The sequence below is a fragment of the Zootoca vivipara genome, chromosome 6, assembly GCF_965207765.1.
Source record: "Zootoca vivipara chromosome 6, rZooViv2.hap1.1, whole genome shotgun sequence".
NCBI classification, from domain to species: domain Eukaryota; kingdom Metazoa; phylum Chordata; class Lepidosauria; order Squamata; family Lacertidae; genus Zootoca; species Zootoca vivipara.
Genome location: NC_142589.1, coordinates 78,632,816 through 78,659,834, shown reverse-complemented (window position 1 = coordinate 78,659,834; position 27,019 = coordinate 78,632,816). Strand labels below are relative to the sequence as shown.

General features: G+C 48.4%; 1 protein-coding gene across 8 annotated transcripts in view; it reads left to right on the top strand.

Moving 5' to 3' along the window:
- Nucleotides 1-27,019, top strand: part of RYR1 (ryanodine receptor 1) — a 159,318-nt gene that overhangs the window by 121,119 nt on the left and 11,180 nt on the right. For 3 of the 8 annotated variants that reach the window (XM_060275547.2, XM_035118948.3, XM_060275546.2), the window contains 16 exons: nt 126-200; nt 1,127-1,226; nt 1,694-1,773; nt 2,852-2,928; nt 4,226-4,299; nt 5,197-5,214; nt 14,079-14,159; nt 14,908-14,996; nt 15,970-16,098; nt 17,079-17,183; nt 18,837-18,866; nt 21,526-21,607; nt 21,906-23,203; nt 24,493-24,572; nt 26,300-26,498; nt 26,933-27,019. In XM_060275547.2, the coding sequence (XP_060131530.2) occupies nt 126-200; nt 1,127-1,226; nt 1,694-1,773; nt 2,852-2,928; nt 4,226-4,299; nt 5,197-5,214; nt 14,079-14,159; nt 14,908-14,996; nt 15,970-16,098; nt 17,079-17,183; nt 18,837-18,866; nt 21,526-21,607; nt 21,906-23,203; nt 24,493-24,572; nt 26,300-26,498; nt 26,933-27,019 (2,604 nt within the window). The remainder of the gene's footprint in view (nt 1-125; nt 201-1,126; nt 1,227-1,693; nt 1,774-2,851; nt 2,929-4,225; nt 4,300-5,196; nt 5,215-14,078; nt 14,160-14,907; nt 14,997-15,969; nt 16,099-17,078; nt 17,184-18,836; nt 18,867-21,525; nt 21,608-21,905; nt 23,204-24,492; nt 24,573-26,299; nt 26,499-26,932) is intronic. The other 5 variants (XM_060275550.2, XM_060275549.2, XM_060275552.2 and 2 more) reach the window with 3 other exon arrangements.

Here is a 27,019-nt window from a genome sequence, read left to right as displayed (position 1 = left end):
GAATCAAGAGCTGATTCTAGAGTAAGCCGCAAAGAGCTCTGAGGTTCTGTCACTAGTTCCGATGTGGGACATGGTTTTGTGTTTATGTGCTCATCCCTCTTATCCTTTGGTCCCCTGGACTCCAGAGTTGCCACATCAATGAAGGAGAAGAAGGTGAAGAAAATGGCGAAGAAGGGGAAGAGGCTGAGGTTCCCTTCGAGGTAAAGGACCCTCCTGCGCCCAGCTGCTCCGAAAGGTTTCTGAACTTTCAGCAAACATTTGCCTGCTTGTTCTCAAACCTCCAGAAACTCGGGTGTATGTTTGTAAAGTCTTGGGCAACTTCCAGGCAACTTGTTGATTGACCATCATTCACCCCAATTTGTTTGCACGAAAAGCTTGTGCAGAGGTTATGCAATGCCTGCTCTTCTTTGAGCACCTTTCATAATTTGTTTGCAGGGAGGTTATACAACTTCCCATCAGTCGACCATTCTCCTATGATCTATTGGCCTTTAAAAGATTGTTTCATTTACAAAATCACAGTGTGCTTTGTTATTTCGGCCTAAATACAATGTGGGGTGGGGTGGGGGTGGGGGAAGGAGCGACGAGGAGGAGATGCTGCAGGTACCAAGGCAGACTTGAGTGGGCAAACGTATACCTGCAGTTGCCATCTTGGGTTAGTGGGACAATTGTATGTTCACTGTTCCAATGTAGACCTTCCTGGTCCACCTGGAGTGGGTGAGGTAGCTTGAGAAAGGATGCAGCGAAATAGTACTGAAATTGAAGGCTGCGGTCGGGACCAAGTTGTTAATCTGGGGATCAACTCAGCAGTTGTGCATACTGTTCCAAAAACTGGCCAGTGCGCCAACACTCATTGGATTCCAAACAAGGCTGGGTGTGATGGGCATTTAGGCCTAGGAGGACCCAGGTGAACACCAGTGACCTTGCTTGGGGAAGGAAAGCAGCCACTTTGAAAGCTTTATATCAGCTGGAGGTCACCTCATGGGCCCGGAGCTGTGACATGCCCTCCAGCCTGCCCTCCCTTGCACAGCAGCCCTGGTGGTACAAGAAGCAGCTGTCCTAAGAGGGAGAAGTGTAGGATTGACACTGACCTCCAGCCCTCAGTCCACACTGTCTTGCCTCCTTGCAGGAAAAGGAGATGGAGAAGCAGAGACTCCTGTATCAGCAGTCCCGCCTGCACAACCGCGGGGCAGCCGAGATGGTTCTGCAGATGATTAGCGCCTGCAAAGGTCAGAAGCGGCCCTTCTTTCTCTCCACCCTCCCCCTGGCAGGGTTCAGCTTTCCCATGTTGGGAAACCTTGGGTGAGGTTGGGGGGGGGGAAGAGGAAGCTTTCCCTCCATTCTTCAGCTACAAGGCCCAGCTAGAAACCTGCTTTGGATCCTAGGATCCTGGTCAGATTCCATGCTGGCAATCCTGTGGACACAGACAGTACGGAGCCCCTGCACGGGGCTAGGGGAACATTTGGAGTCCTAGGCTGCCATATCAAATAGCTCAGAACATAGATCTTAGAGCTGGCACAGACAAGGAGAGAAGGTGCTCCCTCATGCACCTGGGCCACAAGCTACATAGCAGGGATGGGGAACCTCCAGTAGTCAGAGAGGAGGATGGGAGTTGTAGCTCCTCCGGAAGGCATTGGGGTTCCCTATCCTTGCTGCACAGATGCCAGTGTCATAAATCATTTCCCTGTCTCTGCAGGGGAGCCTGGTGCTATGGTATCTTCTACCCTGAAGCTGGGCATCTCCATCTTGAATGGCGGCAATGAGGAAGTGCAGCAGGTAGGGGGACCAGGGGAGGGAGATGCAAGGCTTTTTGGCAACTGATTCATTCCCTGCCTATGAACTTTACCGCTGATTTGAGTTTAAATTGCTTCATATTGGTGCATTGTGCTAAGTTGTATATTTAACCATGACCACGTGGCTTTGGTAATTAAAGGTAGATCTCTTTTATGAAGCTGCATTTTTTAGCCATTTTTATTGTTTTAAGTTGATAGTACTTTTTAACTTCTTGTAAAGCTTACTCATTACTTACTCCTCCTTTACTCATTTCCCATTTCTTACTCCATATAGAAACATTCTTTGAACTGAGGGCCCATCCACACATCCACTTGCCCCACCACTTTCCCTCCCTGGCAAACCCACCCTTTACCACTGAATCGGGGCAAATGTCAATCGGGTTTTTCTGCGGGTTGTTGTTTGTCCTGATTTTGCACTAAATAGTGAGGCAGGAGAACTGAAAACATTGCCGTTTTCATAGCTGGAAACCCAAGCACCCCTTTGGTTTCAGATAGTTCATAGGTCGATGAGTCTAAAACGCCGGGACACAAATTTTCACAGCCCTCCAGTGGCTGCAGTGGCTCATTTACCAGCAGTAATGTATTTAGCATTAACTCTGAAAATACATACTCAAATTTTGGCCAAACTAAAGCCTCCAAGATCACAATATACATCTGGAGGTTTCTTAGGTGCCAACTCCCTGGGGCTCTGGGTGCCTGGGCATCCACAAAATTCCCCATGAAGGGGCCAGGCAGCCACAAATTTCAGTGCCAGGGCCATGCATGCACCATGACACCCACAGCCCTGGACACCCATAGTCGCAGGGCCAAACTGGCACTCCTGGGAGGTTTAGTTTGGTAAGAATTGAGTTGCTCCCATTTTGGGAAAGGTTGTTGTTGTTGGGATCATGGTGTGGATGGAAAGGGTTCCTGGTCTGGATTTGGCTCTCGTTATGGCTGCCATTAAAAACACACAAAATGTTGTGAATACGCATCTAATGCAACATGTAGTTTTGTGCTCAGAAGAGTCAGAAACGGGCCTTCTCTTCCCCTCCCGATGCTGACTTTTTCCCTGTCCTCAGAAAATGCTGGATTATCTGAAGGAGAAACACGAGGTGGGATTCTTCCTGAGCCTCCAGGCCCTGATGCAGACATGCAGGTGTGTAGAAGCATTTTGTTCTTCTTTTTACCTTTTTTATGCTTCTGCTTATTTAATTTATTTGAGTGCTTCCAAACTGTAAAACCCTGTGAGAAAATACCATGGCCCTGTAAATACATTAAAACAGCAGGAGGTTATAAAACCCAGAAGAAATGGCTAACACTGGATCAAATTAATTTTCTTAAAAAATGCTTGGCAAAACTGGAACATTTTCAGCAGATGGCAAAATGTTAGAATTGTATGTGTCAGTGTCCAACGAATGGAACCGTGTTTCAAAGTACTGTCTGGAACTAGCCTACACGCCTGAGGGTTTTCAAAACACACAGGTAACACCCATAGTAACAACATTAACAGAAAACAGATTCACAGCACAAGTGTTGTGATAGTGTACAATGTAAGGTAAAGTATATTAACTTAAAAAGTCTCTCTGAAAATTGCCATGGGTCAATGGAACAGTTACTGTGTGGCTAAATTTATTCTCATAAGAGGTAATCATTAGCAGTACCATATATTATCAAAGTCATGTGTTTTTTGCCTTTCAGAACCTTTAATCTGCAAGCCTGAGTTGCAAAGAAACTAAAGGAATATGAGAATGATTTCATTTGTTTCTTAGCTAAATAAATAGTTTAAAAATAATGAGACACCATGCACATACGGTGCTGAACGTGACAGGCTTGCTGGTAGCTGTTGCACCACATTTAGTCTGGCCCAGAGAAAACAACTTTGAAACTGCGATACATTTGCGCTGTAGCCAGAATCCTGTGATGATGCCGTTGCAGCTGTTGCTGCAGTTACTATCTTTGGCCCTCCGACTTCTTCTGCTCTCTAGGCATGGACTAGGAAGTAGAAGGAGGCACCAGCTGGGGAACCCCGAAGGGAAGAAGGCTCAGAGCCCAGGGAGCGGGGGGGGGGGTTTGACAATGAGTAGTCAGAGGGAGAAGACCGGGAGGAGGAGGTGTAACGGGGTTTAGTCTCCCAGGACCAAAAGAGGGATGAAGAGGGCGGAGCAAAGACAGGCAAGACAATGAAGCCTCAGATTATTTCGGAAGGAATCAGAGGAGGTGACTTAGGGAGTTGTGGGAAGGCAGGGCCCTTCAGTCCCCATAACTGCGTCATAGGGACAGGTTCTGCCAGGAAGGCTTGCTGTGCTCTCTAGGTCTGGCCTCCTGGGCTGCCTTGTTTCTTTGAATAAAGAATTAGCTTCACTGAAGCCATGTGAGTTATTGCTGACCTGCTTCCTGACATCTCTCATTGGCTGACTCTGCTCACCTTCTCCCTCTCTCCTCTTTTTCCACAGTGTGCTGGACCTCAATGCCTTTGAGAGGCAAAACAAAGCTGAAGGCTTGGGAATGGTGACGGAGGATGGAACGAGTAAGTCCCCTCCTGCCCCCCCCCTCTTGGAGGCTCTGCAGCAAGGTTTCCAGAGGACTAGGCCATCCTATTCCTATCAGCTCTCCTGCCCCACAGGGCGGTTTGGCAGGGCAAACTCCTGCCACCTCCAAAAGGCAGCCCCTTGTCAGTGTTTGCTGCTCACAATGGCTGCTGACACCCTGGTGCCATCTGCAAACTTTTTTTTACAATGGCCATAAAATACTCCTTTTCGGAAACCTGCCTCCAGCTTCCGGTTCATTTGCTGGGAAACCCTTTTCCTCCTCTTGGCCCCTGAAGCAGAATGGCCTACGGGTTACTGTGGGGAGGCGGGGAGGGAGCCTGGGGGCTGATTTGAAAGCCTGGCCTCCTAGGCATGGCTAATTCATGCCTCTGCACAAGGGGGGCTTTCTAGCTGGGCTAGCCAACTATACACTCTGGGTTCTCTCCCCGTCCCTTGGAGGGGGTGCAAGTTAAAGGTTTCAGTGCCACAGGAATGCTGGGTGCCAGGATTTGACTGGGCACGATCCTAGCCCAGGGTTGGTTTCCTCTCCCTCACCCCCACCCCGGTAGCCTCCTTCTTCCCAGTGCTCTGCGCATCTTCTTTTTGTGTTCACAGCTTCCTCCTGGTGAGACGTGGATTAATTGAGATTTCACAAATCAATAATGGACTCTCACCTCCCTGACAACCCACCCGACTCCCTTCACCTCGGGTTCTCTGGTCTCATTCCACATTAATGTCGTTTTAATACACGCTGGGTTTTTTTTAACTTTTTCTTTTTTTAATCATCTCCTTTTCCTTCTTTGCTGTGATGTGTTGCACTCACCTCCTCTCTCCCCCTCCCTCCTTCTCTTCCCTCCCCCTCCCCTCTCCTGGTGTCACTGATGCCCCTCCCTCAGTCATCATTCGTGAAAATGGTAAATAATCCTTTTGCTTTGGGTTAAGTTTTAACTTTTCCCCCCTTCCCTTTTAATGGTCAGTTTCTTGGTCTGGTTTATTTGTTTAGTTTTGCCAGTTTCTCTTTCTAACCTGATGGGTTCAAGGCTGAAAACTGATCAGAACCCCCACCCCCTGCTGCCCTGGCTTAGTGTCCGCTGCTCCGTTAGGTCCTGGGCATCTGGAAGGTGTTGGCTATGCTCTGCCTCCACGTTCAGAGGCACTAATATTTCTGAAAGGCCTGTTGGTGGAAAGCTCGGTAGGGGAGAGGGCTCTTGTGCTCAGGTCCTGCTTGTGGGTTCCCCACAAGGATCTGGATGGCCACTGCAATATCAACATGCTAGAATAGCTAGGTCATTGGCCTGGTCCCGCAGCAAGGCTCTACTTTCGTTCTTAAGGGATGTCCAACACATTCTTTGTTGCAAGGCCCAGGGGTTTGAAGCATAGCAAGCAGGAGGTATGTTGTCTGTTGACTAAGCAAGAGCAGAATGCCTGGATATATAGCCAGGATAGCTCAGCTGGGTAGAGTGTGGTGCTGATAACACCAAGGTTGCAGGTTCAATTCCGGTATGAGACAGCTGCATATTCCTGCATTGCAAGGGATAGGACCAGCTGATCGTCAGGATCCCTTCCAGCTCCAAAATTCTAGGAATTTATATCTCTAGGATTGGGCAGGCTGGCATTGTTTTGTCCTAGGTTGAGACGTCAGACACGGAGGCCTGAGACATTAGATGAACTTTGGAGAGTGGTGGCATCAGAGAAACTTTTGCTGGCTAAACAGAGGAAGGACGGGGCAGTATCCAACTCCCTCATCCTATCAGTGCAGGGAGGTGCAATGTGTCTCCTCCCCCTCTCCCACCTGCGGGCTCCATGCCCTCACCAATCCTGCTTCAGAGGGTTGGGGAAAACCCAAGGACAGATCTAGGGGTGCTTATGGGGGACAAGGCCGTCCTGGGGCACATGCAGGAACCCTTGCACTGACAGGACACGTTAAATCAGCGCTGCGTCGGAAACAAGTTGTGTTTTTTGTTCTCTTTGTCTCCCGTTGTGGGAGGGTGGGGAAATCTCCAATACCTTGGAGAGTTCCCTGGAATCCACATGCCGCCAGGACCAGAGTAAGCATGCCCTCCATTAAACCCCATGTCAGCCTTTTCTCCCACCCCTCATTGCCTGGCTGGCTGGAGGGGGTTCTGATCAGTCTTGGGTGGGGTGGGGCCAGCCACGGAAAGTCTCTGTCTCTCAGCTCTTATCTGGCGCATGCCCTCCAACTGCAAAAGAAACCCCAACCTTTCCCAAGGCCACCTGTTTCTCCCACACACGCACCACTGGTGCCGAGCACACACTAACTGCACACCCTTCCCCCACTCAGACGCTTTCATCGTGGTCTCCAGGCTTGTGCTCTTATAAATACCAACACTCTCCTCCCACCTCACCCCACCCCAAAAAGAAAAGTATTTGACCTTGTAAAGGTCACCAGGAAGCGACCCTGCTAGGCTTCTGTCAATCTGGAGTAGCCAATAAGTTGTTGGTCAGGATCCACCATCTCCGCCCCTGAAAACATTGCCCTCTCAACCAGTTTTTGGTTTCTGACCCTTCTCCTGGGCTCCACTCTGCTTGTAGCAAGAGCCTAGTTTAGGGTTTCCCAAACTTGGGTCTCCAACTGTTTTTTGGACTGCAGTTCCCATCATCGCTAGTCCTGCTACCCAAGGATGATGGCAGTTGTAGTCCAACAACAGCTGGAGACCCATGTTTAGGAAACCCTGGCCTAGTTATTCAGCAAATGTGACCTCAGTCTGTGTTATCTGTGCAGTAAACTACATGGAATAGTAACAATTCAAGGTGTAAACATAACTGTCTAGTTGTGTTGTTGCAAGAAGTTCTTCAGTAGGGAATGTGGCATCTGTGTAATAATTTGCTGCAGAAACATGGTTTTTATCTATGTAGGTATGTCCTGTAGTTTCATATATTGAAAAGGGTTGTGTGCACTGTGCTTTATATCTGTGGGGTATGTGTGAGTGTCATGAAGACATAATAACTGAGCAGTAGCCCTGTGGCGTGGAAGTGTGATATATTTGTTGTGGTGCCTTCTTTGGTAACAACGTTGTAACATCTTCATTATCCCAGTAAATATAGTTTTAGAATGAGCATCCTGGGGTCTACAACAATGACAAGGTGCTAATGATACTTTTAAAAATTAAACCTGTAGTGTTTGTGATGGCTACGTATAATCTTTATAGTTTGGGGAGTGTAAACTTTTTAAAATTATCTCATATGTACACCTTGAGACAGTGGTTTAGAAGGTGATTAATGAATACAGTCGTACCTCGGTTGACGAACACCTTGCCATTTTGGCTCCCAAACACCACAAACCCAGAAGTGGCATTCTGGTTTGTGAATGTTCTTTGGAACCCGGACGTCTGACACAGCTTCCATGGTTTCTGATTGGCTCCAGCCAGGAGCTTCCTGCAGCCAATCGGAAGCCGCACCTTGGTTTCTCCGATCATTTTGGAAGTTGAACGGACTTCCGGAACAGATTCTGTTCAACTTCAAAGATACGACTGTAATAATAATAATAATAATAATAATAATAATGTAACCAAGCTATATTGTAATGGTGGAGCATCTTCAGAGTCATATACTTCAAAGTGCACTATAGAATAACCAGCTAGTAGCACCATAGTAACATCAACCTCTTTATTAGCAGTGTGGCAATTTTGTAATGACTGCTTTGGTGATTTTTGCTCATAAGATGCTGCAGAATACGTGTGCGATAAAATCATAAAATATTTGTAGGGATGATGTACTTCACTCCCAATAACCACATGCAGCCTTTGGGTATGCTAAGATGGAGCTGAATTGTCCTTTTAGTAAGTCTGGCCTCAACCACGTGTCCACTTGTCCCTCGCCTAGAAAGCATGGGTCCAAGCCGTTTTCTCCTTGCCCCTCTCCTTTCCAAGGGAAAACCCACTATTTAGTACAGGGGTCCACAAACTTTTTCAGCAGGGGGCCGCTCCACTGTCCCTCTGACCTTGTGGGGGGCCGAACTGTATTTTGAAAGGAAAACTATGAATGAATTCCTATGCCCCACAAATAACCCAGAGATGCATTTTGAATAAAAGGGCACATTCTGCTCATGTAAAAACACCAGGCAGGCCCCACAAATAACCCAGAGATGCATTTTAAATAAAAGGACACATTCTACTCATGTAAAAACATGCTGATTGCCCATGGGCCGGATTGAGAAAGCAATTGGGCCACATCCGGCCCCCGGGCCTTAGTTTGGAGACCCCTGATTTAGTACAAGATGGGGAGCAAAAGTCAAATATGGGGGGGGGCAGAATTGCCATTTTCTCCGATTGAGTGCTAAAGAGCGGTTTTCCGCCCAGCGAGACGAGAGGAAGTGTGACTAGGCCCTCTGTTTATACAGTATATTAAACTCCTGTTTAATGTTGTAAGGTCTGTCTTGACCGTTTTTCTTTGGTGAAAGTGCTGTCCTAGTAGTAGTCTCCTAATGACTATACTGTTCTTTTCATTCTTCTGTAAGTGATCCTTGTATTTATTTGTTTCACTCTTTCAAAAAAACAACGCTGTAGGGCAGGCATCCCCAACCTTCAGCCCTCCAGATGTTTTGGACTACAGCTACAATTCCCATCATCCCTGACCACTGGTCCTGTTAGCTAGGGATTATGGGAGTTGTAGGCCAAAACATCTGGAGGGCCGCAGGTTGGGGGTGCCTGCTCTAGGGGCTGCCGTGTCATGTCCTCCGCAGTAAACCCTTTCTCTTTATAGGGCTTATCCACACTTACCTTTTGCTCCGCTCTTTCCAGGTACAGGTCCGTGCTTAAAAACAGGGCCGTCTTTGGCATATGTGCTGCCGGGGTGCAAAGATTCGCCCAGCGCCCCCAAATTTAGTTTAGCCCCCAAATTAACTTTTATTATGCTTATGTCACTATTATCATTTGATAAATAGCGCTCACGCCTACGCGGCTCCAAAAGGAGTTTGTGTGTGTGTGTTTTGTTTAAAACCAGTTTTTCTAAAGAAGACAAAGAACACATTGGGAGTCGGTGTAAAGACTCCACACATGCGCTTATGGTCGTAGGGAGGTGTCTGGAATTTGAGACAGGCGAGCATTGTGCACATGTGTGGGAGAGCCATCTCGGGCAGCCTTTCATTTTGGGAGCGACCATTTTTCTAAATTACTGCTACAAAGCACACAGACTTGTTACAATCTATTTTGGAATGCATTTCTAATTACTCCAAAATGTGTTTCTCACTTAGCATTCATCGTAAAAGGAATAAAAAATGCAGCTTGCGGAATTCATAGTGCGTTCTCTAGGCAGATTTTTGCGGAAATGGAAAACTAAAATCGTGTGCTGAAACACATGTGTAGTAGAGCCTTGAGTACTAAGTAGTTAAAGAAAATGCTAACAATTAGCGAAAATAAACATTATTTTTTTAACAATTTCTCTAAACGAATTTAAACTGTAAGGGATGAAATTAAAACGCAATTTGCAATGTTTCATTTGGGGTCAGTATCACCTTTGACAGGACTGATCTCGTGCCGCCTGAGGTAGGCGGTGCAAGATCAGTCGTGTCAAAGGTGATACTGACCTTGCTGCTGGATAGCAGCTCAATATAATACACTTAGGCGGCTTCAGTGGCACGCCCCCCAGAATTTGGCGACTCAGTGCCCCACACCCCTTGCACCCCCAGGTAAAGATGGCCCTGCTTAAAAGCTCCATGTCTGAAAGTTTTTTGTTTGCCCCAGCTTTCCTTGCAAATCCCCACTCTTGAGCGCTCAATAAGAGCAAACATCAACGTGAGTCTTCAGCAGATTGCCATTTGCTCCGATTGAGCTTTAAAGAGCGGGCTTTCACAGGGAAAGCTCTGGAGGTCGGGAAGGGGGCGCTCGGACACGGAGCTTTAACACACAGACCTTGCCTGGAAAGAGGAGAGGAAAGGTATGTGTGGATAAGTCTGTGATATCCTTGTAGCAGTTGTGGTCACATCAACACCATACATTTGAAGCACTCTTATAGCACTTTAACAGCCATGGAGAATCCTGGGAACTGTAGTTTGCAGAGGGTGCTGACCTCACAAGCCTACAATTACCAGCACTCTTAACAGACTATGGTTCCCATGATTTTCTATGGTGGTTAAAGTGGAATAAGAATCATTTAATTGTATGATGTGGACGTAACCTGTTTCTTTTTTTGGCTGCCTGTGTAACATTTCTGTTCCTTTCTCACTTAACGCTTTGTGATCTCTTTGTGATCTCTCTCAACACAAAACCCTCTGTGTTGTACGTGCTGCTGTTTGTAAGCCTCCCTATAGTAACTTAGGACGCAGCCACACTTCCTTTTGTGCCACATTTCTAGGCACAGGTATGAGATTTACATGTTTTCTTTTTTGCCCCACTGCTTTCCCCAGGAATCTTTCCCAGTATCTTACTGCCAAATTGGAGCAGACGGCAGCACAAAAGGAAGTGTAGATGAGCACTTACTTTAGTACATTTGCCTTACTCTTGTTCTGTGCTCTAGAGTCACGGTGTCTCTGCTGTCCTTGTAGCTTCCTTGTAGTAACTATGTTGTCCTGTTTATCTCCTTTTAGTGCTCTAGTGCACTCTGACCTGGTGCCTTCCAGATGTTTTGGGTTAAAACTCCCATCAGCCCATGCCAGCTGGTGTGAATTGTTCTCCAAAACGTCCAGAGGGCGCCAGCTTTGGGGAAGGGTGCCTTGGAGCCTTTTTGATTCTCATTGTAAAGCTCAGATAAAACAAGCCATATCGGGATGACTTTGGGCGACATCTTTTCCTGTCCTTCCAATACCCCCACGCCCAACCACAGCCCTGTCCCAAGCGCCATGATTGCCCCATCAAAAAGGGAAGACAATGCCAGAGGGGGAAGATATCAGGTGTTTTACTTGGCTTCATCCATGAAGTGGAGGAGGCAACTTCATGAAGAAGAAGAAAATGGAAAAGGGGCTGGTCATTAATGCCAGGTGGGCTAATATGAATCCACCCGGAGGAATGGAAGGGGAAGGGGGCGTTTCTTGTGAATGGAAGACCCATCCACCATTCTTGCCCTCCCCATGCCGTTGGATTCATATCTTCATTAATGACCAATGCCACAGAACGGGTGGTGTGAACTGGTCGCTGACCCTCTGCAACTAATTCTATTAACCCACAAGGATGGGGGCCACATCCTGGGTCTCTTACACTCACTTTCCTCCAACTTTTATTCTTAATTCTTTGTCATCGCAGTTCCGTGTCTGTCCACTGCTTTCACATTATTCTGGTCCATTGGAATTTATTTCACCTTTGCACCATGCCAAGTCCTTACTTTATGTTTTACTCAGGTTGTATTTTCCGCAAAAAGGGCTTGTCCCAAAACTACACTTCAAAATTTGGCCCTGGGTGCACAGGTTTTTTAAACAACAACAAACAAACAAACAAACAAACAAACCCGGATAGAATAAACCGGTCATTTATGCTAATTGCGTTGAACCGAACTATTCTCATCTGCCTGCATACACTCTGGCACTCCCAGTCTCAACACCTGCTCCCCACTAAAATATGTAACCTCCAGCAATAGGCATGCAGGGATTTTGCAAAGGACTTTATCTGTTGACATTGAGCCTTAGCTGGAATGTCACAGATGGCCTAAAATAACCCTTTCCTCTGGAAGCAATATCCCAGACACAAACCCTACCCTCCCTACACAATGGAGCCACGAGATCCCCTAACCAAATGCATGGCACTTGTGATCCTACTAACCTTTGGTCGGCCGCTGCAGTCCTCACTCTGGTCCAGCTCCCCACCAATAATGGGGGAGCTTTCAAAAAGAGCACTGCCCTCTTCCAGCCCATGTGGAAGATTAAGCCGAGAATTATATACCTTTGGGCACTAGGGAGAAAAGTTCCTCTTTAACCAGGCCGTTGGCTGATTGACACTCAATGCCCTTAAAATGTGTTGGAGGGGAGAGCTATTGGGTTTTTGTTTTTGTTTTAATTTTGATCATGTATTTTGTGTTTTTTAAATTGTGATTTTTTTTTAATATCCTGCAAATCACCCTGAGACCTACGGGTATATAGGGCGGTATACAAATGCAATTAATTAATTAATTAATAATAGAATCCTACTACCTCTGTTCATTCCGCATCCTGGGTAGATCAGCTCTCTTGTGCTTATTTGTTTATTTCATAGAATGTATACCCCGCTGGATGGTAATAAAAAAAAAACCAACCTCAAAGCGGTTTGCAAAAAGATGAAAGAATTTAAAAAAGCAAAATTTAAAACGTACGGAAGTTTAAATGCTAACGTTAAAATTACCTCAGTTTCTAAGCATCCTTGACTTGTCTAAACAAGAATGTTTTTGCATGCGCCAGAAATAGTACCGGGAAGGCTCCTGCTTGATCTCAATAAGCAGGGAGTTCTAAAGGCCACGCAAAACTTAGCAAGTTCTTGCAAATGTGGAACTGGTCTTATGTGGCACCTGCAGTAGAGCCAATTCCACCGATTGAAGTGGGCCCATACGGGATAAGACAATCTCATGGGTAAACTGGAGCCAAGTTGCTATGGGTTTTCGTACACTGGTGGCAACACATTGAACTTGGCCCAGTAGCAAATCGGAAACTGGTGCAGATCTTTGGCACGGGTGTTCTAGGCCGACATGGCCTCGTTCTTGTCAGCAATCGTGCTGCAGCATTCCACACTAACTGCAGCTTCCAGATAAAGCACAAGGGAAGTCCCACAAAGAGCATGTTGCAGCAATCCAGCCTTGAAGTACCCAACGCATAAACCCCTGTGGCAAGGCTTTCCTGGTCCGGGAGCAGATGTAGCTGTCGAACAAATTGCAGTTGATAAAAGGCACTTCTAGCTATGGAGGCTGCCTGCACCTCCATGGACAGAGCTGGATCCAGAAGCAGTCCTGAACTGTGAACCTGCTCCTTCAAGGGGAGTGCAAACATCCAGGGTAGGCAACATGCAGGGTTTTTTATATTCCAACAACCATCCCTTGAAACAAGGAATCAGTGGCCCAGTGCCTTAATTCAGGCTCAGCCGCTCATTACTGACCATCTTCAGTGAGGGTCTAACCCCTAACTAGGTATTCATAAGTAGTTATTATGATGTCTTTTTTATTATGATGACTACAGTCGTACCTTGGTTTTCAAACAGCTTAGTTCTTGAATGTTTTGGCTCCCGAACGCTGCAAACCCAGAAGTGACTGTTCCGGTTTGTGAGCTTTTTTTGGAAGCCGAACGTCCGACGGGGCTTCCGTGGCTTCCGATTGGCTGCAGTAGCTTCTTGCAGCCAATCAGAAGCCGCGCTTTGCTTTCCAAATGTTTTGGAAGTCAAACAGACTTCTGGAACGGATTCCGTTTGACTTCCAAGGTACGACTAATTTCTATTATTAGGCTGCCTGTCGGTATGCTTTTTTATTATGTTTTTATCATTGGCATTCTGTAATGCATTCTGTAATGCTGTGCCCTGGGAGCTCTTGATGAAGGATGGTATATAATTTGTAGTAATAATAATAATAATAATAATAATAATAATAATAATACATCCAGAGTGAGGCCTGCAGAGCTGCCCCTTGATCTGTGTGCAGCATCCTTTTTTTGCCGTGTGGATTGCCTTGCCTGAAAACCATCCCCCTTGCTCAAGCCCAGCGTTGGAGAACCCCCTTTTGTACTAACCGCACATTTCTCCCTTGCCCTGTTCACCCCAACCCCCACCCTCACCCTGCCGCCATTCCCAACTCCATTGTTTTCCTCCTCTCTCCTTTTTGCTCCTGCTAACGTTGGCCAGTTCTCTCTCTTCCCTTGACCCCTTCCCTGCTCTAGGAGAGAAGGTGATGGCGGACGATCTGTTTACACAGGACCTCTTCCGGTTCCTGCAGCTCCTCTGTGAAGGACACAACAATGGTAGGTTCTGCATGTTGGAGGATGCCACCACCTAGAGGGCTTCCAAAACTGGTGCTGTTGGAGTCGATTGAGGGAGGGGAATGGGAGAATACACAAGGCAGGGGAGGGCAGGATGGTTGGAGCCTAATGTAAAAGGGTATATGGAGTGTCAGGGGCAGGGAATTTTTTCCGCTTGGCGGACCGACTTTGACAGGTGAGTAAGAGCAGCAGCACCCTGTCAATCATATTGACACCATATTGACTGATCAACAGGTGGGTTGTCCCACTCACCTGTCAAAGTTGATCCTTGGAGGTTGGGAAGAGGTACTTCCCAAGCAGGATTAAACTCCTTGCGCATCTGCAGGGTTTGGGCGCGCCAGCCAATTCTCCCATCCCACTAGCACATCTGAACCAAGCAGAATTGAACTCCCAGCACACCAGTTGAAATGCAGGGGGCTCAATCCTGCTTTCTGCAAGGTTCCTGTGCACCAGCCAGTTGTCGTCGTCCCCAAAAAAGAACCTTCTAACAAGTCTTAACAGGGCAGGACTGAACTCCCCATGCGTTATCTAAAGCATGGGAAGTTAAATCCTGCTTTCTGCTGCTGTGTTGCTACCTGTCCAGCACTTGACATCACATACGATGCATTGGTTTACCGCTAAGGGTTGTTGCAAATATAAAGGTGGGATTTTGGGGTGGGGGGTGGGAGAACCAACATATTATCAGTGGAAGGAAGTGTCCCATTCTCACCCTGCTCCCTTTTTACTCCAGACTTCCAGAACTACCTGCGGACACAGACGGGGAACACAACCACTATCAACATTATCATCTGCACTGTTGACTACCTTCTGCGTCTGCAGGTGGGTGTTTTCATCCCAGGCCAAATCTGGCTCAGGAAGTGACAGTTCTGTCAAAGCATAAGACCCAAATACAGCTGCACTTCAGCTCTTGAGCTGACCAGAATTTCAGCCTGCTTTTGCAAATCTTACAAGTCTGAGAATTTGGTTCATCTCCTGCAAGGCCCTTACCTTTTTATTATTTCAAAATAATCAAAATAATTTCCCATCATCAGGGGGGGGGGTCTTCTTGCACCCAGAGGCACTTTTCCCTTGGCACCAGAATATGGTATGACCACATCTTATGCCCATTTGACTTGTGGGGTTTCAGCTACACGTGGTTGAAGGCTGCTGGTTGAAATCCCACAAGTTTAAATGGCTAGCAGGGTGGAGAGCTTAAAAGTGCTTTCCGTGCTGGCAAAACTCAGTGCAAAAAGAGCTGTCTTTGTGCCAGGTCTGGGATGCTTCTCACAAGATCTCGCAGGAACTCAGACTGCCCGGTGAGATCGAGAGCCTCCTGTGACCTTGGTGCATCAGCTGCAGAAGCCCTGAGGTGCTCCTGTGGGGGCTGTTCCAAGGTTTTGAGTATACATGTTTTTGCATATACACAGAACCCTTAGCACCGAACCCCCCGTGAGATGTGATCGTACTGTACTTGAAACCAGCACAGCTTGTAACGAGTGAGGTCTGCTTAGTGAGGCCTGAACGAAAAGCCCTCCACTAAAGGGCAGCCCTTGAGAGTTGGAAGTCCTAGGTGGGGCTGGTGGGAGTTGCAGTCCAAAACATCTGGAGGGCACCAGGTTGGGGAAAGCTGGATCACATCATAAAATAGGAAGTATTGACAATCAAGTCTGTCAGTAGAATCACACACTTCATCTCGGATTTAGCATCTTAGTATTCTGGCCTCAGGCAGCGTTCCTTGGACCCAGTGGGGTAGTGGAAAATGGGGCAGGCCAAGTAACCTTTCGATTTCTTTCCCACCCATGGAAATCACCAGGAGTCGATTAGTGATTTCTACTGGTATTACTCGGGCAAGGATGTCATTGATGAACAGGGCAAGCGAAACTTCTCTAAAGCCATGGCTGTAGCCAAGCAGGTCTTCAACAGCCTCACTGAGTACATCCAGGTATTATTATTGCCACTGTTGTTGTCTGTAGTCAGTTTTAAAAATTGCAACCAGAAGAAGAGAGTGAGTTGTGTTTTGGAGGTATGGGGTGTTAGGGGAAGAGGTAGTACCTCTGGGAGGGGACCCTTTGCCCACCTTTGGTCCTCCACACCCTGCACTCAGCTCTAACCTGTGGCTCCTAGAAGCTGTCAGCAGGTGATAGTGGCCACATCCCGGGAAACGGCTATGACCAGCCAGCTAAATCAGGTGAGGGCAGCCAATGGGTCTCAAGTCCACAATGAGTCAGGGACTTCCCCTGCATGCGAAGACAGGCTCTAGTGGATTGAATGGACAAGACCGATAGTACAACGGTCAAGAAGGTGGTTCCTGCACGTGCTGTAGAAGGAAGGTAGAAGGCTCATCTACCTGGGAAGGTAGCCCATCTAGGAGATGGAAATCTCTGATCCTACACAAATGCAGAGTGGAGTCCCTAAGATGGTTGGATGGCGCCTTGTACTCCTCCTTCCAGCAACTCCTGCAGCCAAGCTGGTGCCAAACGTCTTGCTCTGCTTTCCTTTGGATCAAATATTTGAGGCTGAGAGAGGGGGTCTTGTTGTCTGGGCAGCCCAGGACCTCCATCCAGACTGCCCAGGCTTGTGTCCTGGGGAGATCACTTTGGTGATGCTAATGCAGCAGTTTGACTACACCCCTGGAAGCTCACTCCATTGTCTCTTGAGAAAGATGGATGCCAACAAAGGGAGATCCTCTATCCCAGGTGGTGCCCTGCATCTATCCAGCTCCCTCACCTCTCCATCCTTTTCTGGAGTGCACAGCCCCTCCTTTCTTTAGGCTCCCATGTGACAATTTACCCCATACTGAGCTGTGTATAAGCTGAGCAGGACGAATGCCCCGCACACAAGATCATTTTCAGCAGCCCTATGTTCAGACAACTATGTATAAATCGGATATCTTCACTCCATTATTTTCCCTTTCCTCGCCAGGGACCGTGCACTGGGAACCAGCAGAGCTTGGCACACAGCAGGTTGTGGGACGCTGTCATTGGCTTCCTCCATGTCTTTGCTCACATGATGATGAAGTTGGCTCAGGTAAAAGCGAAAACGAGCAAATGCAAGTTTTTGTCTGAACCCTGGCAAGAGGCAGAGGGTAGGGAATATCTTGGAGGCTGTTCAGGAGCAGGAGTATCCTGAGCAGATATGGTAGAGTGAGCAAGGTCTTAGTGCATGGAAGATATGCAAGGCCATGTGGCCCACCTCACAGCCAAGCCCCGCAACTGTGAACCAGCCTTTCTTGGCCAGCTTCGAAGAAAGAGCAATCCCCAAAGCCCCAGACATCAATGGCTAAGCAGGGAAAACCTAAGATTCTGCACATTGTCTTGCCAAACTGTTGACTTTGGAAGCCACACAAAGGCAGCAGAGGAGCCTGGCTTTTGGATTTGGGTGCCAATCTCTCAAATCGGTAGCCTATTCTTGAATCAAGGAACCAGGCTTTTGCATCCCATCTTTCTTAACTGGTAGCAAAAGTTTGCCAGCTTGATCCTACCCCAAGCTCAAGCTTAGGTGTACAAAGCCAACTCTTTCTACATTTTATAGCCAGGCTTGGGGAATTGGAAGTCAAGCTGTGAATGCAAAGTGGCTGCGTTTGGGTCGCTGTCTGGTGCATTTTCTGAGAAAGGTAGTTTATCTCCCCACCTGCCATCACCGTTGCAATAAAACTCCTAAAAAAGAAATCTAGCTAGACTCTGCTTACTTCAAATGGGACTACCAGTGCCTCTGCAGGGTTGGCTCCCTGCCACATTGGGATCTGGATGTGCCCCCATCTTTTGGCAACATACCTTTGAGGTGGATGGAAAGTTGGAGCAGGAGGGAAAAGCCTTGTCAGGAAGTATGAGTATAGGTTGAGGGGTAGGGGAGGTGAGATGAGATGAGGTTTCGTGTGGTGCGATCTCCCTTTTAATCTCTGCACTAACCCCAGGCTCCCCTGCTCTGTGCCTCCCCCCACCCCCACCCCTTCCACTCCTGATCTCTCAGCAACAGCTTTGGGCATTCCTCCTCCTGAAAAGGACCATTTTTGTATTTCACCATCTGGCCTTCCTTTATACCATGATGACACCTTTGCACCCTTTGCAGACAGATGCACACATTTTCCTGCCCTGTGTTGTGAATGCCTTTCCTTGCCACTGAACTGGAATCCACCTAGGACCTTTTTTTTGGGGGGGGGGGTTGTCCAGATCTATTTCCAGCAGCCAGTCCCATTTAGGGATGGGGGAGCAATTCAAGTTTGCATTTAGAAGGCAATTCTATCAAATCTGCACTTCCTGGAACAATGTGGAAACAGGTGCAAGCTATGCTGAAGGCGGGGCTGCATACAGCCACCCTTGATACCACCAAGAGCAGAAATAATCATGAATGCACAATGGAAAGGGCATCTGGTACAACCCAGAGCCTGGAGCTGCGGAGGTTGTGAAATCTAGTGGTTGAAGCCGAGGCTCAGTGTCCATCCCCACGGCAGATTCCGCCCCCACCACACTGGGAGAATGAAGATATGCGCAGGTGTCCCTTTTCCTCCCTGCCCCTGCCCCTCTCCTCCACCCCACACGCCCACCTTTCCCCAGAGAAGGGAGGGCAAGGCTGTTCTGACCCCCAAGCAACAAAGGAACGTGCTAGATGGTAAACCTGGCAAAATACAAAAATGTTCTTAAAAATGTTTCTGAATAACATTTTTATTCTGATGTGTGACAGATGACCCAACCCCCAGGACTTCGAAATGGCGTAAGAACCTTTTATGTAGTAGTATGTGGCCATCTCATGCCCTGCTCACTCCGCCTGCTCCTTCCTTCCTTGCTTCCTTCCCTCCCACCCATCCTTCTTGGTTCCTTCCTTTCCTTCTTTCTGTCCTCTTATCACTTCTTTCTCTCTCTTTTTTCTCCTTTCCCTAGGCTCCTTTTCTCTACTCCTCCTTTCAACAGGCCAGACCAATTTCACAGACACACACACACACAAAGGAAACACACCCAAAAGGATCCTGAGGCCTTTAGATAAGTCCTCATCTGCTCCCTCCAGCTGCTGTCAAGGTCAAGCAGCCAGGCCTTCTCAAACTTTCCTTCCTTTGAACACATGAGGAAGGAGGTGTGTGCAATGGTCTAGGATAAGACTCTGCGGCCATTGTGCTAAATGAAATTAAGGTTCTGCAGCCAGGCAATCCATACCTTGCCATAGATATTTCAGCCTGTGAAAATTACCATATTTTTCCATGTATAAGACTAGGGTTTTTCCCTTAAAAATAATGTCCAAAATTGGGGGGCATCTTATACCGGGATAGGTTCCCCCCATTTTCTTAAATCGGAGGCCCCCCCAAATAGGGGGCATCTTATAAATGGGGGCATCTTATAGACAGAAAAATATGGTAATTCCATCCAACATATTTGAATACTTTTATCTCATACATTTATGCAAATGTCTGTAAGGTCTCAGGGAGGGCAGTTCACAGGATAAAATTAGAATATAAAAACCACAAAATACATAATCTAAACAAAAACAACCCAATAACCCCCTCCCCAAAAACACATTTTTAAAGGGCATATGGTTTTGCTGGTCAGGGAGCGGGGAGGCTACACAAAGAAATGGACCTCTGCTGCCTCCCATGCCCCCACCACTGAAAATCTCATCTCCGCATATGTACATGCACACAGACATTCCCGTGGTTTCAGAGAAGACACCTTAGCAAGGTGTTACGGTGGGTGCGCTGCAAGGCAGCTGGTATCGTTGCCAGAACCGTGACACCTTCATCGTTTGAGAACCCTGGCACCTTACCATTGCACTAACTTGCGAGGCCCAACATGCACACCCAGAGCAGAGGGGAACGTGCCTGACAAAAGCCTTTTTTTGAAAATAAAATAAGACTTCAGAATCCCCCCAGTTCACCCTGTACCTGCCCACTTCTCTGCCTGGGAAACCTCACTTTCCCCATTCCGTACACACACACACACACACACACACACACACACACACACACACACTTTAAGAAAACCCTCGGCCCTTGCTGGTAGAGCCATGCAGGAGGGCCAGAAACATGTCTGTTGCTCTTTCCCAGCATGCCTCAGTGCAGGGGAATGTGGTGGTCTGGCCTAGTCTGCTTTCCTCTCTCAGTCTGCAGCGGCTGGCCCTTGCTCATCACCCCAGCCCTCCTTTCTCTCCTCCTGTCTTTTCTGCTTCTCCATGCTTCTCCAGACTCCCCTCCAGCCACCATCATTAAATGGGGTAGTCAGAAGCTCCATGGTTTGCCACCGCTTTGGCTTGCTGGCTCACGCCCCATCCTAGCTCATGTTGTCATGCCGCGGGCGTTGAGGGCGAAAGGGAGGGTTTGCGTTGGCGTTGACTGAATCTGGCAGCCAGCCCTCTTCTCTCCATTTGACACCAGCTGGGAGTTGCGGGCGAAGAGGCGAAGTGCCTCTAGAGCCCCGTGGCCTCTGAACCGAAACCACCTCCCCGATTCTAGATTCCCAGCCCTAAGCTGGTTTCACAGTCCTTCCCTCTCCCAGAGAACTGCAGTTCTGCCAGAGAGGCTGCAGATACCAAACATAATCCTGAGAGGCCTCGTCACCAGGACTCCTTGGGGAAAGCCTCTGCTTTATGTTTGCTGTGTAGATATGCCCATGATGCCAGTCGCTGGAGGGTGTGGCAGGGAAGACGTTCATGAAGGGTGTTTTCCTCCCAGCATCCTCTTCCCAAGGGGGAGAGGCTAGGAAATGGGGGTTCAGCAGCTGGGGTGGGCAGGGAGAGAGCACTGGGGGATATTTCCACCCCTCACCAAAACTATCTCTTTGTTGCGCTGCCCACGAGGACCAATTTCGGAGCGAATCCTACCCTGAGGTAAGAAGGGCGTCCCTGCCACTCCAGAGGCACAGCTCTTGGGTGGTCCTTCAGTCAGAGGAGGAGGAGGAGAGGCTGGGGCCTTCTCAGCATGCTCACGTTAGAGTAAGGTGTTCCCCTCACATGTCACAGTGTGACGGCAGTGCCCTGTGGCCAGCTGCGTACCTAAGCTGACTTCAGATATCTGAGTCTCTCCTCTAAGTCTCCGGTTCCAGGTGCGGTGGGACCTCAGGGGGTCATCCTGGGGAGGCACCATCTGAGGGGCCTGAAGAATGGGCCACAGTGCTTACGGCCCAAGTTGAGACCTGCTCCTTGGTCTCTGTGGGCTACCACCACCTCTCCCTCCTTCCTGTCCCACACCTAGTTGTGGCTGGGTTTCCATTGCCCAGTTAGAAGCCAACAGGTGTGACAGGACCAGGGAAGGTCGGGCCTTAAGAATACAAGTGGAACATGGGGTGTGGGGGTGAAGGGGATCTGCGTCTGGAGGCCTCCCAGACATGGGAAGAGATGTCTCTGGTTCCGCAGCACTTAATATCTGCCATGTCTCCCTCCCACCCAGGATTCAAGCCAAATTGGGCTTCTGAAGGAGCTGCTGGATCTGCAGAAAGACATGGTGGTGATGTTGCTGTCCCTTCTGGAAGGTAAGACCCCTTGGCCAGGGCGGGGAAAGCCTGTCAGGGCTCCATGACAGCTCCCCTGAACAGACAGGAGTGTTTCCTGGCTCTACCTGGAGATGGCAGGGGTTGAACCTAGGACCCTGTGTGTGTGCGTGCAAAAGAGCTACAACCCATTGAGATAAGTTGCACATATCTCAATCACCCTGAATCCACCTGACAGTGCTTACATGAATGCAACACCCACCCACTCATCACTTGTGTATCCATGCCCAACACACTTCTCATTCCCACGTCTAACCTTACTTTTTATGTGCCTACCCAGGGAACGTGGTGAATGGCACCATCGCTCGGCAGATGGTGGACATGTTGGTGGAGTCTTCCAGTAATGTGGAGATGATTCTCAAGTTCTTCGATATGTTCTTGAAGCTGAAGGACATTGTAGCATCAGACGCCTTCCGAGACTACATCACAGATCCGCGGGGTCTCATCTCCAAGAAGGATTTCCAGAAGGCCATGGATAGCCAAAAGCAGTACACGCCGTCCGAGATCCAGTTCCTGCTCTCTTGCTCAGAGGCTGATGAGAATGAGATGATCGACTACGAGGAGTTTGCCGATCGATTCCAAGAGCCCGCCAAAGATATCGGCTTCAACATCGCCGTGCTGCTGACCAACCTCTCGGAGCACATGCCACACGACCATCGCCTGAAGACTTTCCTGGAGTTGGCGGAATGCATCCTCAACTACTTCAGCCCCTACTTGGGCCGCATTGAGATCATGGGCGCCAGCAAGCGCATTGAGCGGATCTACTTCGAGATCAGCGAGACCAACAAGGCCCAGTGGGAGATGCCCCAGGTCAAAGAGTCCAAGCGGCAGTTCATTTTTGACGTGGTCAACGAGGGGGGCGAGTCAGAGAAGATGGAGCTCTTCATCAACTTCTGTGAGGACACTATTTTTGAGATGCAGATCGCAGCACAGATTTCAGAGGAGGAGGGCCAGGAGCAGGAAGAGGAGGAGGAGGAAGGAGAAGGGGCAGAAGGTGGGGAAGCCGAGAAGGTGTCGGCACCATCTGAGTCGTCCTCGGTCTTTGGGGAGTTTTTGGACAGTATGTTTAACTTCTTCCGCATGTTCACCTACCGCAACATCCGCCGGAAGCTCCGCAAGATCAAGCAGATGACGGTCAAGGAGATGGCCGTGGCTGTGGCCACCTTCATCTACACCATTCTGATGAGCATCCTCCTCTTCTTCTACAACATCTCCAGGGGCATCTTCCTCCTCATCTGGAACACGCTCTTCGGGGGCGGTCTGGTGGAGGAAGCCAAGAAGATCACGGTGACGGAGCTGTTGGCCAGCATGCCCGACCCAACGCAGGACGAGGTGCATGGAGACATGGCCCCTTCCGAGGAAGTCGAACAGGAGGCTGAGGAAGGGGAGGAAGCAGAGATAGTGGAGCCTGGCAAGGAGGACGCGCCTGCCGAAGGCGGGGAGGGCTTTGACATGAAGAAAGAGCATTTCCGATCCACAGCTCCTGATGCGCCTGGCGGGCTTGGCGATATGGGGGACACGACCCCGGTGGAGCCCCCTACACCCGAAGGATCACCCATCCTCAAGAGGAAACTGGGAGTATGTATAGGGCTTCAGGCAGTGGCTGAATAGTGGTGGGCATTCCTAGGGTCTCTCTAGGAGGAAATGAGGCTTAGGGGGTGGGTAGGGTACAGAGAGTGTTGAGGTACATTGCCTGGAGGAATTGGATCCGTGAGTGATGGGATTTGGAGTCTAACACCACTGGGCTAATGTCAGCAATTAAGTATAGGAGAAGCACCACAGGATGATCATTATTTTTAAAATTTGTATACCGCTCTTCATCTGTAATCTCAGGGTGGTTTAAAACAAAGATTCAAAATGAAAACACAAAATACATTACAAAAACAAAACAAGCCAATAACACACCCACCCACCCCGGTTTTTCCCCTTGCTTCACTCCCTTTCAAGAGAAAACCCGCTCTTTAGTGATAAATCAGAACAACTGAATTGCCATTTAAATCGATTGAGCATTAAAGAGCAGTTTTCCCTGGGAGCAGGCAGTGGAGCAAGTGAAAGTGTGGTTAAGCCCCATGTTTGGAGGAGAAATTCTAACAAGTTTGCATCCGAGAACTGAAACTCAGCCATCCTTTGAAATTTGGACGTGCCTGAATTTTGAGATGCAGTTCTCCAACCAACTTGCATTGCCGTGTGGGGATTTTAGCTCTGCGGTTCAGTTATTTTGTTCTTTCTCCAGGTCTGGAGGGGATGGGAGGGCAGGCTGGGATTCAGGACTCCTGAGTTCCATCCACATTTCTTTGTTTAAACAAAAGGGGGTGTTTGGGTCACCTTGTATTACAGTATCTGTTAGTGTTGGTATTGCTGTGCCTTAGCAGCTAGATGCTGTTAGTAGCAACTTTTTAAAGAAAAGACAAAAATCCAACCCTGCTCACAAACTTGTGCATCTTTGTCCGGGTTGCATTGCAAGTTATTTTGCTTTAGCTCCCTTCTCTGCATTCAGGTGCAGAATTCTTTCTCAGTGCCAAGCGTGGCGTTCCATCCGAAGTTAGTGTTACTTGGAGTTGAACTGAGTTGACATCCATCTGTCCTGGGAGGCGATGGAGGACTGCACTTTTGTGGGGGGAAGTCAAACTGTTGAAGCATTCCAGCGCCACTGCAATTAATGGCCCTGACTCAATTAGGTCCATTACTATCAATGGGTTTTCTCCAAGTAGGATTTAGCTAGAGATAGCCCTTGGTCCCTGCCGCTCACTGGCATGCAATAAATCCCCCCCCCCATGTAGCAGCCATGATGCCCACAAACTCATTTTGCTCCCAGCCATCTTGTGACACCAACTCGCTCACCCACCCATCTTCTTGTGACTCTCCAGGTGGAAGGGGTGGAAGGAGAGGAAGGGGAGGAAGAGCCAGAGAAGATTGAGGAGCCTCCCGTGGAACCAGAGAAAGCTGAGTGAGTGTTGTGCTTGGTGAAAGTGGATTGCACACTCTGGATTAAGCTGGGACTTGCAGGGGGGGCAGAGGGGTGATACTGGGGGCAGGGTGCTCCTGAGAACCTTAGCCTTTTATGTTTACTTTTAAAAGCAACCAGGTCTCAAAAATACGGGAACCAGCACAGTGCACTCCAGATGCTGCTGGACTCCAGCTCCCATCATCCTTTGCTGCTGGCCATGTGGGTGGGGCTGATGGGAGCTGAACTCCAACAACATGGGGGGGCAACACATTGGCTTCCCATGGTGTGGGCCATTTCAGCTGCAGAGGGGTTCAAGTACAATGTTCTATTGCCTGGGTGGGGCGAAGCTTCGATATCCTTGTGCTCCCATGGCTAGCAAAATAATAGTAGTAGTAGTAGTAGTAGTAGTAGTAATAATAATAATAATAATAATTTATTTATACCCCGCCCATCTGGCTGGGTTTCCCCAGCCACTCTGGGCAGCTTCCAACAAAAGAATAAAAATACATTGAAACATCAGCCATTAAAAACTTCCGGAACAAGACGCAGTATGTAAAATAAAAGGGGGTTCTGCAATTTTATCTTCTTTCTTAGTGGGTGGAATTCACAGAGTTGGCTCCTCCCTTCACCTTAAGTAGGGTTGCCACCTTTGTTCTGGCAAAATACAGTACTGGGTGGTTGGTGGCAATTTCTTATTTCATTTGCAATCCATTACAATCTTACAGCCTAACAGGACGGCCCCTCTGGAATTTCTCTCTCTCTCTCTCTCTCTCTCTCTCTCTCTCTCTCTCTCTCTCTCTCTCTCTCTCTCTCACACACACACACACACACACACACACACACACATGAATTTGTAAATCAGTCTGTGCTTGGCTATACATGACATTTCATGCACCTTTTTAAACACATGCATTTGGAGACGATCCGTAACATCCTGAAATACGGGACAAAACTGCATCAATACAGGATGTAGCATTTTACATTGAAATACGGGACAATCCTGTATTATACAAGAGACAGGTGGCGACCCTAAGCAGGGGAGATGGGTGGATTTGAACTTCTTATCTCATAGATATCTAAGTTTCTTCAGAAGCCTTCCCTGCACTGCTGGGTGGGAAGGAAGGAGAGACGGCTTGAACTTCCTCAATGAGTTCTAGAGAGTCTCAGATGCCCATTTGCTTCTTTTATTTATTTGAAATCGCCATATGCCATCCTCCAACAGGGTTGGTTCTAGCCCGCTTTGCACCATTAAAATACCAAAGCAATAAAACCACGATTTTTTTTTAAAGCCGTGCAGAATAGAACAAAATGCCCCAAACGGGGGTGGGAAATTTGTGGCCCTTCAAAGGCTGTTGGACTCCATCACCAGCCCCCAGACTATAGCTGCCTTCTCTACCAATCAGCTTTGCTTTAGATTAATACCCTGATTGACTGACAAAAACCCATCACCCATCAGCCCCAGAAAGCATGACCAATGGCTGGGGCTGATGGGAGTTGCCTCTGGAGTTCTCCACCCCCCCTTGCTTAAACTGTTTTAAAAAACGAAGAACCCCAGGAGAATAAGAAAAGTTTTCACCTGGAGCCTAATGGAAAGGAGGTGCCTGGGGGCCCTGCCCCACCCTGCTCTCAGGAGGAAAGAGAGAAAGGGGCCCTGCTGATTATCCCAGGGTGGCAAGGGTGGTGTGTCTTTCAAGTTTTCTCTCCACCTCCCCCCTTGTCCCTCCCAGTGCTGAAAATGGGGAGAAGGCAACAAAGGAGGAGGAAGAGGAGAAGGAGGAGAAGGAAGAGGAGGAAGAGAAGCCCAAGGAGGAGAAAGAGCCACCAGCTAAGCAGAAGAAGAAGGCGGCCCAGAGGGACAAGAAGCAGGCAGAGGAGGGATGCTCGGAGTTTTGGAATGAGCTGGAGATCCAGAGGACAAAGTTCCTGGTAAGGGAGATGACTGGAGACATTGGGCTTCACATTTCCGAATTATGTGTTGTGTAGAGAAAGTAGATGGGGGCATGGGCGTTTTCCTCCCTGTGTCATAATGCTAGAACCCGATGGGACCATCCATTGGAGCTGAACTATGGGAGACAGACAAAAGGAGGCACTTTTTCACCCACTGCAGAGTTGAACTGTGGAATCTCTTCCCGCAACCATATGCCAAGGACCATCAACTTGGATGATTTTAAAGGGGGATTGGGCCAATTAATGGAGACTGTCCATGGCTGCTAGGCACAGCAACTTTCTTCTGCTTCCGCAGTCAATACCAGCTGCTGGGGGAGGGGTCTTTGCAGCCCTTTGGCCTGGTCCAGCAGGGCTTTCCCGATGTTCCTAAGGACATGCACCCCCACATGGTTCTTCTCCTCTTATCTTTGCAGAATTACCTGTCCAGGAATTTCTACAATCTCCGCTTCCTCGCTCTCTTCTTGGCCTTTGCTATCAACTTCATTTTGCTCTTCTATAAG